The sequence below is a fragment of the Musa acuminata genome, chromosome BXJ2-2 (genome assembly GCF_036884655.1).
Source record: "Musa acuminata AAA Group cultivar baxijiao chromosome BXJ2-2, Cavendish_Baxijiao_AAA, whole genome shotgun sequence".
Classification (NCBI taxonomy): Eukaryota; Viridiplantae; Streptophyta; class Magnoliopsida; order Zingiberales; family Musaceae; genus Musa; species Musa acuminata.
The window spans coordinates 13,161,675-13,178,650 of NC_088339.1; the positions used below are offsets into that span (position 1 = coordinate 13,161,675).

The 16,976-nt window shown below is 38.5% G+C and overlaps 1 protein-coding gene across 1 annotated transcript; it reads right to left on the bottom strand.

The window, feature by feature from the left end:
- Positions 1 to 878: 878 nt before the first annotated feature.
- LOC103972955 (protein STRICTOSIDINE SYNTHASE-LIKE 4) lies at positions 879 to 12,400 on the bottom strand. The gene is made up of 4 exons (XM_065094891.1): positions 11,859 to 12,400; positions 11,281 to 11,588; positions 1,438 to 1,570; positions 879 to 1,330 (listed from the first exon to the last, which is right to left on the bottom strand). Exons 1-4 carry the CDS (start codon positions 12,297 to 12,299, stop codon positions 1,064 to 1,066), a joined length of 1,149 nt encoding a protein of 382 aa, XP_064950963.1. The 5' UTR covers positions 12,300 to 12,400; the 3' UTR covers positions 879 to 1,063.
- Positions 12,401 to 16,976: the final 4,576 nt, after the last annotated feature.

Below are 16,976 nucleotides of genomic sequence, written 5' to 3' on the forward strand. Positions count from 1 at the left end.
GAGTAAATAATTGGACAAAGATTCACCGAAGAAACTAAAAATAATTATATAGAATGCTAACAATTGCATATCCCTGAATTGTTATTGGCCATGCAATGTCACATCGGATAGAGAATTGGAAATTTTGAGTAAAATATAATGGCAATTCAAACTATTCTTAGATAAGTAGCATTGGTTAGGTGTTGCGCCAACCTAACTGACAGCACTGGTTACCTTAGTTGTCAAACTGCATTGTATGCAATTTAAACATTTTCTTTACTATTTACTTTCGCCACCAGTTAAAAAGGTTAAACCACAGCCTTAACCGACATTGGTATAAGTTTGGTATGTCTTACTTGTCAATTTATTTATTTTATTCTATCGTTTAAAGTATCAAATCGAAAAATGTGGTCCGGCCCAAATTTCCAAGGATTGGTTTGAAACAGTGTCTTTTTAATTTATATATATATATATATATATATATAATTGTTCGAGTTATTATTTAGTCAAAATCGGAACATAATATTTAATATATAAAATCTCAGCTTATGTTTCCATCGAGTGCAAAGGCTTAACTCTTCTTCATGGCTTAGAAAGAAAACTCATAAAAATATACGGCACAAGTTATAGAAAGAGCGTCGACCAAATTTGACCACAGTATTTTAGTTTGGATGGATATGATTTATTATGATAAAACAGTTTGGTTTGGTTTAAAAAAAAAAAGGTGAAAAACTTACTACTTGTATGATTTATTATTATTCTCTATAAACCGAATATGATGCCGATATAGGTACATAAATGTGGTGTATGTATGCATCATATTCTCATCCAAATTTAGACTATATATGCTCGAAATATGAGTTGAGGTATAATCATATCCGGATATCTAAACGTATCTCTGCAAGTGTTAAACTTATCTGACAATATCAATTTAAATATTTGTCAAAATCAATATCCGATCCATTAATGACGGAGTAAGTGACCGATTAACCACCCCCGATGAACTAACCTCATCGGTTCATGTTTAAGCTTAAGTTAATACTTCTTTTACAGAAACTGCTAATCTGCCTCAATTGCTGTTCATTCATCTGCTTACTTGAGTTAGATCAATCCTGCTGAGATAGTCCTTGACAAGAGATCCATACCAGAGATGCTTCCCAATTTTTAGCCCACTAGTTGCAAGAGTCAAACCTGGATCTGAGAAGAGGGCAACCGGTTGACCATCCAAGTCAACTTTCAGGATTCCAGAGTCCCTCTGAGAATGTGGAATCTTTACAAACTTTTCAATGGTGACCATCAATTTCCTCAGGAAGGGGTACTTTAATACTACGTCCCATTCCGGTGTCTTCCCCTGAAAAAGAAGAAGAGAACAGTCTCTGATGCATGAGCAAGATTTAAGGTTTGTATGATGAGCAGAAGAAGATGATGGAAAGAAACAAGTCAAGTCAGGTCAGGTACCGCCGCTAATGCGATCCAGTAATGGCCCTCGCCGTCGTATCGAACGTTGTCGGGAAACCCCGGTAGATTCTGGATGAACTCATCGACCGTCCCCCTTTTCTCTCCCCGAATGTGATATCTTCTGCATCTCCTCCTGCACGTATCGATTTTGGTGTCCATAACGCAGATTTTGCATTTAATACATGGACTCTCATTTGTGTCTTTCTTCATGAACTACGCTACTCTATTTGCACTAACACTCGAATGATAGATACTGCTGTATTGTTCTCATCATTTCATATATTTCTCGTCGTATAGCCTCTCATAAAAAAAAAAAAAAAAAGAGCACATTTTGATATGGCAAATTTACCTTCAAATTAATATCTTCAATCTTGATAAGAATATTATTAGGGAATATACCATATATCTGATAAGGTATCTTCTTCATATTATTTCTCTAAGAAATTTTCACTCACTTTTTATATATTTGGACTTTCTTATAGTTTTACTTCTTCAAATTTATTTCTATATAGTGTAGAAGGCTTATTTTCCTATCTTAGATCTAGATATCCAAAAAATAGTGTTTTCATCTATTATTGCTTATGAGATGCATGAAATCAAAATATATATATCAATTATCACATCTTTAAAATTATATAAGAAATTTTTTTTTAAACCTTATAGTCGTAAAGCGAAAAGCCCAGTATTACTCTCGCCCAAGCATGCCTAATTTCGAAGTCCTAATAAGATTCGATGCATTAGAATTGATATGATTACACCCTTATTATAATTTTCTTTATCTCTAGTAGTTATTTTCATCAAATCTTATTACTAATGAGATGCAAAAAAAATATTAAAAATGTCTTCATCCATACTTTCAATCTTCTCTTTTAAAGGTGATCATGCTTTTAATCTGCATATAAAGTCTTTATCAAATTATCGATGTCATGATGATCTCTTGTATTGATCGTTTTTCCATCAACCTAATGTTGATCATCGTATATCGTCCTTAAGAGACTTATTTGATCAATCTCTTGCATCTTCTCCTTTTCCTAATCTCATCTTCAATGCATTCCAAGCCGACCACGTCAGACATATCCATACTGCCACTTAAGAATTTATCATGCATGTATACCTTCTGAAGTAGATAAGATTTCCTCAAGGCAGTTGAGGAAATCTCTAAGCAATTGAAGAAATCTCTGAGCAGTTGAGAAAAATCCTCCCTGATATCAGAGCCTTCTTCCTTACCGATGTAGGCAGCTCTGCCGAAGCCTTTTACTGCTCCTCTTTTCTGTTCAGTTGGAAAGGGCAGTGCGGCTACTTACCTCTCCTCTAGCGTCGTTGCTTCCTGTTTCGGAGTCGGAGACTGCTCGACCACCTCTTGCCCTCACAAGAACCTCCCGCCATTACCATCACTGCTTTCCTGCGGCAGTAGGAACGATTACAATTTTTACAGCTTCCATCTGTAGCTGCTTCCCTCTGCCGCAGCAATTTCTCTACCGCAGCAATCTTTACTGCCACAGCAAGCTTCAGCAATTGTAATAGCTGCAAATTTTTCCACCTAATCGCTACAGATTTTTTCCATCTAATCGTTGCAGATATTTTTTTTTTCACCTAATTGCTGCAGATTCCTCGCCCATCGCTGCAGCTTCCTCTGCATTGCATCGCTACAGCCTCCTCTGCAGTTCATCGCGCTGCAGCCTCCTCTGCAGTTCATCGTGCTGCAGCTTCCTCTATAATTCATCGCTACAGCCTCCTCTGCAGTTCATCATTGTAGCCTCATCACTACAGTTCATCGCTGTAGCCTCATCGCTGTAGTTCACCACTGCAGCCTCCTCTGCAACGCATCGATCTACTTTTCTCCTCCTCCCTCCCTCTTATATCTTTACATCTTCTGTAAAGATCACTTAAACCGTCACAAAATATTTGGGATGTCTTCATTTTCCTCTTCCGATATTCCTATCCCTATTTCTGCAAGGACTCTGAGCACTTCTCAAAGTCTTATCACCATCAATGCTGCAGCACTCATTCCATTCAAATTATCAAAAGGCGGCAACTACGCATCCTGGCAGGCATAACTTTCTAATTCTCTATTTGGCTATGATCTCCTAGGTTACGTTGATGGCTCTCTCCAATATCCACCTGAAATGGTCAACATCCCAAGCGAACCCAGTCCAGTGCCAAATCTAGCCCACAAACTATGGTTACGTCAATATCGCCTCATCCTCCAAGCTATTCAAGCTTCCGTTGTTGGATCCGTTGCCCCACTGATATCCTCATGTACGACTTCTACAGAAGCATGGTGCAAGTTACAAACAACTTTGGCAAATCGCTCGCGTACTCGCATGCTCAGACTTCTCTCCAATCTGATAAAAACGAAACAAGAGGGTAGTACTATTGCTGATTATCTACAAAATATCAAAGTTATCATCAATGATTTGGCTTTTATAGGTCATTCTCTTAGTGATGAAGAAGTCTTAATCCATACCGTCAATGGCCTAGGAGGCGAGTACAAAGAACTGACAGAAGCATTTCGAGCACATGACTCACCAATATCATTCGAAGAACTTTATGATAAGTTGATCGACTATGAGACGTACTTGAAGCATGATGATAGGTTGCTTGGACCACATATTATAGCTCAGGTCAATCAAAAATCCAAGAGGAAGAGCAACCAGTACAATAAGCACGTCAACAACGGTCTGGCTAAGCTGCCTCCTAGCCCTATGGGGCCTAGACCAAACCCCCCTTGTCTATATCAAGGTGATAACTTTCATAATCCTCAGCCGTCATGTCCTGACTTCACAAGCCACCAATGAGTCATTTGCCAACTATGTGATAAAGTCGAACACTCCACGAAAGTCTGTCGGTCTCACCCCAGACTCCCTGCTCCGTCACAGTGGCCTCAGGTGAATTTCATGGCTACTCCAACTCCTACCCAACCTAATTAGATTGTGAACTCGGGTGCCTCTCATCACATCTCATCTGATCTTCAAAACTTGTCCATCCACAACAACTATGACGGAAACGAAGATATCATCATCGATGACGGTAAAAGAATTCCTATTACTCATTCTGGTTCCTCAACGCTTAGTTCACTTATCACAACTTTTACACACGATGATGTTCTGTGTGCACCTAACATTAAAAGAAATCTCATTTCCGTTTCTTAATTCTGTAAACAAAATAATACCTCCATTGAATTCTTTCCTAACTTTTTTTTAGCACGGGAGCATCTTTAGTCTAGGGCCAAAACAAAGACAACATTTATGAGTGGTCATCCGCTTCGTAAATTACCCTTCCTACTGCTTACTCTTTAGTCGCAGCTCCGGTTGATGTATGACATCGTCGTCTTGGTCATCCCTCCCTTTTTATCTAGCAAAATTTACTTTCTCGTTATTCTTTTCCTACCTTGAAAATCAATAGCACTGTCAATCATTGTGATACTTGTCTTTGCAATAAAAGTCATAAACTGACTTTTGGGATAACCTCCATTTCTTGCTCTAAACCATTTGAAATCATTTATACCGATGTGTGGGGCCCTGCCCTAATTCCTTCTTTTGACAAGTTTGGCTTTTATGTCATTTTTGTAGACTATTTTACTAAGTACATATAATTATATCCTCTCCACCATAAGTCTGATGTTTCCACAGTATTTACCAACTTTCGAAAGTTGGTCGAGAATTTTTTTCAATCTTCCATTAAAACAGTTTACTTTGATGGCGGAGGCGAATATCAAGCCCTCACATCCCGTCTCTCTGCTTGCGGTATACAACATCTCAAGTCACCCCCACATACTCCCCAATTGGTTGGCTCTACTGAACGCAAACATCGACATATCGTTGAAACTGGTCTCTCCCTTCTACATCAAGCATCCATGCCATTACCTTTTTGGTCAGTAGCTTTTCAAACTGCAGTTTATCTCATTAATTGTATGCTTACTCCAGTCTTACAATACCAATCACCATTTGAAAAATTATTCCATAAGTTTCTAAACCTTCATAAACTCAAAGTTTTTGGCTGTTTATGTTATCCATGGCTCCGTCCTTATGTCTCACATAAGCTACAACCACAATGTAAGTCTTGTATTTTTATAGGCTACTATCTTGAACATAATGTCTTTCGATGCTATGAACCTCAAACTAAAAAAATCTTTATATCACGTCATGTTATTTTTGAGGAGTCTGTATTTCCTTTTCAAAACAATCCTACTATGTAGGCTACTCCGATAAACATACATCACTGGAATATCCCTCCAATCTCATCACACGAACCTCCCATTACTCCAGTTCAACAGCTTCTCGATCCCTCTATTTCTCCACTCCCTTCCTCACAAGTTTCCCCTATTAATGAAGTAATACCCTCGGCAACATTGCCACTGGCTTTACCTTCTCCTAGACCTAGCCGACGGTTGGCCCAGTCCATGAGAGTGACTCGTCCTCGGCTATACCACTAACATAATCTACCACTTCCATTCCCCTTAGACATCCAATGACAACACGCTCCAAAAGTGGTGTTTTCAAATCACGTTAAGTCCTAGACTTACATGCTATATCAAATTATCCAAAGGCGGCAACTACGCATCCTGGCGGGCACAACTTTTTAATCTTCTATTTGGCTATGATCTCCTAGGTTACGTTGATGGCTCTCTCTAGTGTCCACCTGAAATGGTCAACATCCCAGGCGAACCCAGTCAAGTGCCAAATCCAGCCTACAAACTATGGTTACGTCAAGATCGCCTCATCCTCCAAGCTGTTCAAGCTTCCATTACTAGATCCGGTGCCCCACTGATATCCTCATGTACGACTACTACAAAAGCATGGTGCAAGTTACAAACAACTTTGGCAAATCGCTCGCGTACTCGCATGCTCGGACTTCTCTCCAATCTGATGAAAACGAAACAAGAGGGAAGTACTATTGATGATTGTCTACAAAATATCAAAGTTATCATCGATGACTTGGCTTTTATAGGTCATTCTCTCAGTGATGAAGAAGTCCTAATCTATACCCTCAATGGCCTAGGAGGCGAGTACAAAGAACTGACAACAGCACTTCGGGCATGCGACTCACCAATATCATTCGAAGAACTTTATGATAAGTTGATCAACTATGAGACGTACTTGAATCGTGATGATAGGTTGCCTGGACCACCTATTACAGCTCAGGTCAATCAAAAATCCAAGAGGAAGAGCAACCAGTACAATAAGCACGTCAACAACGGTCTGGCTAAGCTGCCTCCTAGCCTTATGGGGCCCAGACCAAACCCCCCTTATCTATATCAGGGTGATAACTTTCATAATCCTTAACTGTCACGTCTTGACTTCACAAGCCACCAACGAGTCTTTTGCCAACTATGTGATAAAGTCGGACACTCCGCGAAAGTCTATCGGTCTCGCCCCAGACTCCCTGCTCCATCATAGTGGCCTCAAGCGAATTTCATGGCTACTCCAACTCCTATCCAACCTAATTGGATTGTGGACTCGGGCGCCTCTCATCATATCACCTCTGATCTTCAAAACTTGTCCATCCACAACAACTATGACGAAAATGAAGATATCATCATTAGTGACGGTAAAAGAATTCCGATTACTCATTCTGGTTCCTCAACGCTTAGTTCACTTACCACAACCTTTACAAATCGATGATGTTCTGTAGACACCTAACATTAAAAGAAACCTCATTTCCATTTCTCAATTCTGTAAACAAAATAATACCTCCATTGAATTCTTTCCTAACTTTTTTCTTGTCAAGGATTTGAGCACGAGGGCATCTTTAGTCCAGGACCAGAACAAAGACAACATTTATGAGTAGCCATGTGCTTTGCAAATTACCCTTCCTACTGCTCACTCTTCAGTCGCAGCTCCGGTTGATGTATGGCATCGTCGTCTTGGTCATCCCTCCCCTTTTATCTAGCAAAAATTACTTTCTCGTTATTCTCTTCCTACCTTGAAAATCAATAGCACTGTCAATCATTATGATACTTGTCTTTGGAATAAAAGTCATAAACTGTCTTTTGGGACAACCTTCATTTCTTACTCTAAACCATTTGAAATTATTTACACTGACGTGTAGGGCCCTGCCCAATTCCTTCTTTTGACAAATTTCAGTTTTATGTCATTTTTGTAGACTATTTTACTAAGTACACATGGTTATATCCTCTCCACCATTAGTATGATGTTTCCACAATATTTACCAACTTTCGAAAGTTGGTCGAGAATTTTTTTCAATCTTCCATTAAAACAGTTTACTCTGATGGCGGAGGCGAATATCAAACCCTCACATCTTGTCTCTCCGCTTGTGGTATACAACATCTCAAGTCACCCCCATATACTCCCTAATTGGTTGGCTCTGCCGAACGCAAACATCGGCATATCGTTGAAACTGGTCTCTCCCTTCTACATCAAGCATCCTTGCCATCACCTTTTTGGTTAGTAGCTTTTCAAACTGCAGTTTATCTCATTAATTGTATGCTCACTCCAGTCTTACAATATCAATCACCATTTGAAAAATTATTCCACAAGCTTCCAAACCTTCATAAACTCAAAGTTTTTGGCTATTTATATTATCCATGGCTCCATCCTTATGCCTCATATAAGCTACAACCATGATCTAAGCCTTGCATTTTTATAGGCTACTCTCTTGAACATAATGCTTTTCGATGCTATAAATCCCAAACTAAAAAAGTCTTTATATCACGTCATGTTATTTTTTAGGAGTCTGTCTTTCCTTTTCAAAACAATTCTACTATGTAGGCTACTCCGATAAACATACATCACTAGAATATCCCTCCGATCTCATCACACGAACCTCCCATGACACCGTCTAGTCTTTACCCTCAAGATCCGCATACTACTATTACTCCAGTTCAATATCTTCTCATTCCTTCTATTTCTCTACTCCCTTCCTCACAAGTTTCTCCTATTAATGAAGAAATACCCTCGGCAACATTGCCACTAGCTTTACTTTCTCCTAGACCTAATGACATTGTCGTGCCGACGGTTAGCCCGGTCCATGATAGTGACTCGTCCTCGGCTATACCACCAACACAATCTACCACTTCCATCCCCCCTAGACATCCAATGGCAACACCCTCCAAAAGTGGTATTTTCAAATCACGTTAAGTCCTTGACTTACATGCTATAACAAATTCCTCCACTGAGGCCAGTGAACACACTACAATCACTCAAGCTCAAAAATCTTCTCACTGGCGTAAAGCCATGTGTAACGAATATGATGCTCTCCTTCATAACTCTATATGGACCTTAGTACCCTTTCATCACACATAAAATATCATCGGGTGTAAATGAGTCTTTAAAATTAAGCGGAACCCAGATGGATCCGTTGCTAGATATAAAGCACGTCTAGTCGCCAAATGGTTTCATCAACGACCTGGTGTCGACTTTACAGAGACATTTAGTCCCGTTGTTAAACCCACAACAATCCATCTTATCTTGAGTTTGGCGATCTCAAAGGGTTAGCACATAAGACAATTGGATGTTAACAATGCCTTTTTACACGGGTCACTTATTGAAGATGTCTTTATGCAGCAACAACCTCCTGGTTTCGTTCATCCTCAATATCCGAGGCATGCCTGCAAACTTCAAAAAGCTATTTATGGACTTCGTCAAGCTCCAAGGGCTTGGTATACCGAGCTTGGCCCATTTTTGACCTTAATTGGCTTCATCGATTCCAAGTCTGATACCTCGTTATTCATTTGCCAACACAATGGAAGCACAATATATCTTTTAGTATTTGTGAATGATATTATTGTCACAGAAAATGATCCTTTGAAGACTCAGGCATTTTAAAGCACTTGGCCGATCGATTCTCCCTCAAAGATCTAGGAACTTTAAGTTACTTTTTGGGAGTGGAAGCAACATTTACATCTTCAAGTCTCTTCCTATTACAAAGAAAGTATATTCAAGATTTATTATCAATGACAAACATGCATAATGAGAAAGAGGTTACAACTCCTCTCTCTACCAGTGAATCACTTAAATTATGTGATGGAAGCCCTACTACAGATTCGACTCAATATCGACAAGTCCTTGGCTCCTTACAGTACTTGGCTCTCACTCAATAAATTATCGCAATTCATTCATCGACCATCTACTATGCATTGGTCTGCGGTCAAACGAATTTTGCGGTATCTTAAAGGGACTCTTAATCATTGTATTTTTCTTCACAAAAATGCTTCACTCCATCTCCATGCCTTTTCTGATGCTGATCGGGTAGGGAACTTTGATGATAGAACATCTACGTCATGATACATTGTCTTCCTTGGAGCTACTCCAATCAATTGGAGTTCTAAAAAATAAAAGACGATTGCACGATCTACAACTGAAGTTGAATACCGTGCCATCACCACCACCGCTGTTGAACTCAATTGGGTTACTAATCCGCTTAAGGAACTCAACGTCAACTCCACGGTTATTCCTACAATATATTGTGATGATATTAGAGCTACCTACTTATGTGTCAATCTAGTGTTCAATTCCCGCTTGAAATACATTGCCATCGACTTCCACTTCGTGCGAGAGCAAATTGTCAAACATCAACTCCGTGTTTCTCAAGTACATACGGCTGATCAACTAGCAAACTCACTCACAAAGCCTCTCGCTCGGCATCCTTGATGGAAGCTCAATCTTGTGGGACATGATAAGTATAAGATTTCCTTATGACAATTGAGGAAATTTCTAAGCAATTGAGTGCTAAGAGATTTCCTCAATTGAAATCTTATCTACTTATCACCATCAATCTTTTTTTTTTTTTTTTTTTTTTTTTTTTGAAGATAATCAAACTTTTAATCTATAAATCTTTTTCCATTAAATTAATTATCAGTGTGTTGTTACGGTCTCTTCTATCAATAATCTTTCTTTTGTCGTAATCTGGCATTAATTGTCTTCTTGATCTTGTTATATCATTTTTTGATAGTTGTTAATCAAATCTGCTCCTCATCGAGGTCATCTTCTTGATATTTTCTAAGTTCTCTCTTTAATTTTACCTCCTCTCTAATTGTTTCTCTTTAGTAGTAGTTCTCTCTCTAAAAGCTTCTCTACTTTTTCTCTGTAGCAATTTTCTCTCCTTAGAATAGGATTTTTCTCTCGCTAACAGATCTTTAACAAGGCTCTAATATAATGTTAGTGGTTATTTTTAGAAGGATGATGAACATCAATAAATAATAAATAAAAAGCAATAAGAGGTGAATAGGAAAAAACCTCAAAACTAAAAACTCTTAATAATAACAACAACAACAACAACTTAGAGGCTCTCTACCTTATCTCTCCCTCTTCCTTTTATTTTTGAAATATTATATTAGCCCTCTATAAAATAGAGGGGTCAACCGACGACTTTGAATCTAACTAAACTACTGCAACTCTTATCTTAATTAAAACTTTTAAATCAATAAGTTTAATTTAATATTCCAACAATTAATCACCGCTATATTTAAAACTAAAACAATTGCTCTTAAGAGACTTTCTGGTCGATCTTTTGCTTTTCTTCTTTTGTTTTTTTTATTTTTTTCACCCTTCTTACTATAGCGATACATCCACAGTATCACTTTGGTGTTTACCACCACCTCTCCAATTCATCCCACCTCGTCATTGTCACAAACACTCAAACTCGCAGTTTATGATGTAATTCTTCATAAATAATATAAGGTCGGTTTCTAGCCAGCCATCCATCCATCCATCCGTCCATCCAATCTGACCTCATGAAGGTGCAGTGCAATCTACAGAATATTTCTTTTCGTTTTGTTCTCTTCTTCCTTACATCATCATCATCATATGAACTATATCATAAGTATGACGAATAAATAACCTGAGCAAAAATGATCAGTTAACTTGGTGAATGAAGACTTACAGCGTGGTCTCACAGAAGATTAGGGAGCGTTGATCGGGCGAAAGTGAGACGCCATTGGCGAAGTAGAGATCACGGAGGAGCACCGAGGTTTGGTTAGTGGAAGAATCGAAGCTCATGAGCCTTCCATGGGGTCGGCCCTCGAGAATGTCTAGTATGTGCGTATCGAGGTTGAACTTGTACGATGCATCTGTGAAGTAGATCAAGCCATCCGACGCAACATCAACACCATCGGTCAACCGAAACCTTAGTCCATCTGCTTCATCAGTTAGCATGGCCACACTCTGATCTGGCTTTACTATCATCAACCCCTGCCAAGAACAATACTATCATCATTTCATCTTGTTGATTTTTTTATTCCTTCGATTGCATCCAAAGGAAAGGCTTAATTCTAATATGTGAAACTTGAATTTGGACTGACCATAAAAACACAAAGAATCCTCCTACGTATTTTATATTATTAACCGTCAACAGAAAAAAGTACTCCAAATCTTTGCTGTGCTTAATTGATGGGAATTCAATTCACGACCTAAACTGGCATGTTGAAGAAGAAGAAGACAATGAAAGGACTTCTTTCTCACATTATTGGATTCCGCGACGACGAGGTCGCCGCCAGGTCCCAAGGCCACTCCGAGAGGCCGGCCACCGACATAAGCCCAGTCTTCCACCTCCATCTTCTCATCCTTCAGACTCACCCTCCTGATCCAGCCATCGCTGCACCCAGTATAGAGGAAGCCGCGAGCCTTGTCGTAGGCCAAGTCCTCCGGGCCCGGGAGGCGCCCCTCGCCTACGCGCTTGCTGGAAGCGAGGATGCGGTCGTGGCGCTCCGCCACGGCCAGGGAGGCGCTGAAGGAGTAGTCTGCCGGCAGCGGCGCCGGGTCGAAGCCGTTGGGATCGTTAACGACGACGGAGATCACAATCGGCACAAGTATGAGGAGGAGAGCTCCAATAATAGGCCAGGAAGGCCTCCGGCGAGTTCGGTTGGGAGCGGGAGCAGCTGGAGAAGGATTTGAATCTGCCATCGAAGCTATTCTTTCTGCAACTCTGGCCTCCTGCTGAGCTCTGCGGGTATGGAATAGACTTATTAGACGGAGGAGATGAGATCGAGCAAATTGGATATGAAATGCGTTGGAAGAGAGAGAGACAGGCGTGGAACGGAGCGGTGGCGTGGGACGGACGACGAGTGCAAGGTGGTTGCGTGGAAATCAACGAGAGGTTGATAACGCAACATGGGATGTAACCATACACGTAACTTTCTTGTCTTTTTGCATCTAAAAATACGTGGTGTTAATGGATGAGATAGCAGGACAAAGTACTCTTTAAAATAATATTCTATTCAGAGTCTTTTTGGTATATTGATACAGTACGTATCGATTGGATAAAGGATGTATCATTCGAGACAGAGTTTGTACCGATCGGAACAATCAAAATATAATTATTACCGACTTGTATTCATCCGTATTAGTTGGTAATTATCAGATTTTAATTGTTATTGGCTCATATCTAACCAGTCCAAATGATCAGATCTATTTAAAAAGATTTCTAAACCCTTTTATCACCTCTTCTCTCATTCTCTTTTTCGCTCATTTGTTTTCTAATTCTCATATTTACGGTCTCTTAAAACTTCACAAGATATTGATTTATGATTTGGAAGAATTAAAACCTAAGTTAGAAAAAGAACTCTCTAATCAAATATATATATTTTTTTATCAATTTTTGATGATTTATTATATTTTTAAGTCTATTCTATATTCTAAATGTCTAATATATTATTTAAAGTTTTTATGATGATAGAATAGTATTAATTTGGAAGCAATTAATACCTTTAATGTTGTTTAATACTTATTGTTTTGAAACTAGGTATTTAATGGATCAAATCTTTATATTATGTTTGTGATAGTATAATAGATTTAATTAAGTTTTAATTAAGTTTTTTAGTATTGTATTCGGTGGTTTTAATGATTTGATCAATAATGGGTCAATTCAATAATTTTAATAAGTGTGTTTGACGGTGGTGAAAGAGGGCTAATTAGATACTTTTAATAATGATTAGAATATTTAATGTTAATTTAAGAAAAATTTAAGGATCAATTAAATATCTTTAATGCCTAATAGAGGGTTTGACAGGTTTATAGTGGTAAAAAAATATTTAGGATGTGATTAGTATATTTAATGATGATTCGATTATAGTATGGCTTATATTAGATTAAATTTATATATTTAATATCCCCAAGATGTTTAACATATTTATAGTGGTAAAATAAGTTTAACTAGGATTTAATTAAATTTTATAATACTATAGTTAGTATATTTAATGATAAATTGATCGTTATTTGACCCTTTATTTTGTCAAATTTATGTTTTAATAATTATTAGAATAATTGACATGTTTATTATGGTAAAAGAGGGTTAATTAGAGAGTAATTAGTATTTTTAATATTATGATTAATATATTTAATTATAAATTTATCATAATTTGACCTATGTTAAGTCAAACCTATATATTTAATATTGACTAGATTGATTAACATATTTATAGTGCTAAAATAAGATTGATCATGATTGCATACTGTTATTTTAAATTAGGGCTAATTACAACTTATTTTTTTTTATTCAATCTTAGTAGGAATATGACACATGATGACACTTGGGATCATGCTCGAAGATATATGGTGATTGTTATCATTGTTGAATCTCAGATTTTGATAATTAAAACAATTAATATGTGTTTATGTTTTAATCTGCATTTTGAGTGATGCAAGATGCTTCGATCAGGATGAGACAATTAAAGCAAGAAGAATCATGTTGTGCTGGGGAAAAAATTGGCAGAAGATTAGACGTCGGGCCGGAGGAACGGTCGACGTATCGACAGAAGGCTTCGAGCCATGGATTCGAGTATCGGGCAAAGAAGAGCGAATATTATGCCAAGGATATTAGAGTTGCGGAGTCAACTGACCGATTGGACAATAGGCTGCAAGAGGAGACGATGCGCCGAAGAATCGGACGAAGCGTCGAGGGACCAATGACATGCCAGACAACTTGATTATTACTTAGTATTAATTGTCTAGATCAAAGTGTGTTTTACATGTGCAGAATTAACTATGATAGTAAGGTATGAAGCAAAATGAAGTATCGGAGTCAAGATCGAGATCAAGTTGGGAGTTCGAGAGTTCGTCGGAAGTCCGGACGTTCGTCGGAAGTTCTGTCAGAACCAGCCGAGAAGTCTCAGAACTTGCCAGAGAAGCTCGTCGGAACTCACCAAGAAGATCGTCGTGAAGTCCAGGAGCTTGCCGGGAGTTCGCCGGAACATTGCCGAGAGATCGTCGGAAGTTCGCCGAAAGCTCGTCGGAAGAATAGACTTACGGACTTATTTAGCTCAGATTATGTCTTAGATTTAATAGTTAGCACGTAATTAGGTTTGGATTTGGGCCAACCCAATTAGGGGGTAGCTAGGCCCATGTAAGGACTGTGTTGGGCCCAATGAGAGGCTCAAACAGTGCCCCAAGAAGTCTCACCGTCATGGCACAGTCTTCGAGACTGTGTCAGGCGATGGTACCATCAGTCTGGGCGGTGGTACCACCTAGCACTGCCCCCCAAGCGGTGGTACCACCAGACAGACATGGTAGTGTTAGTGTTAGACTGACACTGGGCGGTGGTACCGCCCGTGCTCGGGAAACCCGGGATGGAAAAGTTTTAGGCTCCAAGTTTGAATCAACTTGAAGCCTATAAATACCTCTCTTATCACTGGTTAAAGGATACAAGTATTGTAAGTAAGAAAGTATAGAAGCGCTACTGCAATCTTGTGTGAGCTCCTATTAAAGTTCTAAGTGTTAGAATAGTTTGAAAGAGGAGTGAGTGGGGGTGTAAGGGTTATCTCCTAAACCCGGTAAAAGGAGAATTGAGTTGTAAAAGGTTGTTGGTCTTCACCTATTGAAGGAAGACCGATAGTGAATATTGGTGGCCTAGACGGAAGAGGAATCAGCAGAGTGGATGTAGGTCACGACGACCGAACCACTATAAAAATCTGGTTTGCATTTATGTCTTGAGCAATTTACTTTACCTACAAACCTCTTCAATTGCTTACTGCCTTCAATTAATTTATGAACGTGTTTCAAAGTTAAGTTTCCGAAATCGATTTTCAATGTAAATAGATTTAATCGCAATGAAAATTTTAAATCGACGTTATTTTACCGCTACACTAATTCACCCCCCCTCTTAGTGCCGACCCCGTTCCTGACAATCATTGGTAGTGTATTTATTATTACTGCATTAGCAAAGGTGAAGGAATCACCCAAGCGAAAATGCATTTTGTCAACGAGTATTCCGATGTTACAAAATGCAAAAAGATTCCAACATATATTTGTGAATTATTTCAAGATAAGTTATAATAAAGGGAAGATGCTATTGGGCTGACAGCCCACATTCAACCCATGGTGGGCTTTATTAGCCCACAACCCGCACCCCTTGTCCTAACCCTAGATTAAAAGTTAGGGGTGTGTAGTGACTACATTTTTTGACGTAGAAAGAGGCAGAAAAAGGGTAGCAGCGAGGGAGAAGGCTGTAACCACGTGATTCCAAAGAAAAGGAGGAGAACAAGGTAGAAAAATAAGAGAAAGAAAGGGAAGAAGACAAGAACAACATAGAGAGACTATTCTTAATCATCTAGTAGTACTTTCATCTCAGGTTAGATCAGATTTACAGTAGATTCTTACTGTGATTACTTGGAGAGAATTAGGGAGGATTTAGATATTGTGCACAGTGATGTGATCCTTGTATCCTAGTTATTCTCTTGTAATTGTTGCTAGGGTTTTGGGCAAGAGATTGAGATTTGTATATTCATTATTATTATAGTGGATTATCTCTAGTTTGCCCCGTGATTTTTACCTTTCACATTGAAGGGGATTTCCATATATATCTTGGTGTTCTATTTGATTATGGTTTCATTTAATTCCACTACATGTTATGGCCTGCTAGTATTTGTTCAGATGCAAAAGTTATTTCTTTTTATATCCCATCAACTGGTATCAGAGTAGGGTTGTAGTGATTTAATTTTGCATTTGAACATGGAGGCCAATAGTATTTCTCGTATGATTAGTTTAAATGAAAACAATTGGATGATATGAAAACCAAGAATGAAAGATCTCTTATATTGCAAAGATTTATATGGACCTTTGCAAGGGGATAGTGCAAAACCCACAATTATGACAGATGATGAGTGGAAGAGGTTAGATAAAAAAATAATTGGGTTTATTCGATAGTGGCTTGATGATAGTGTCTTTCACAATGTTTCTACTGAAAGTTCTGCATATTCTCTTTGGAAAAAATTGGAAAGTCTCTATAAAAGAAAAACAGTTGGCAACAAAGCTTTTTTGATCAGAAAACTTGTGAACCTAAAATATAGAGACGGTGCTTCTATTGCTGAGCATTTGAATGAAATGCAAAAGTATCACTAACCAGTTATTCTCTATGAAAATGTCTCTTGATGATGAGTTGCAGGCATTGTTACTTCTTAGTTCATTACTAGAAAGTTGGGAGACATGGTAGTTTCCCTTTGTAATTCTGCGCCAGATGGTATTGTTACCACGGGTTAAGTAACTAGCAATTTGTTGAATGAGGAGTTAAGAAGAAAGAATTCAGCAACATCTCAGAATAATTCACAGGCACTTATCTCAAAGAATAGAGGAAGGTCAAAGTCTAGA

Coding starts and splice junctions, on each gene's coding strand:
- LOC103972955 (XM_065094891.1), bottom strand. CDS start 12,299: ATGGCAGATTCAAATCCTTCTCCAGCTGCTCCCGCTCCCAACCGAACT. Junction 11,589..11,858: donor TCGTCGCGGAATCCAATAAT/GTGAGAAAGAAG, acceptor TGTTCTTGGCAG/GGGTTGATGATAGTAAAGCC. Junction 1,571..11,280: donor ATCTTCTGTGAGACCACGCT/GTAAGTCTTCAT, acceptor CGATACGTGCAG/GAGGAGATGCAGAAGATATC.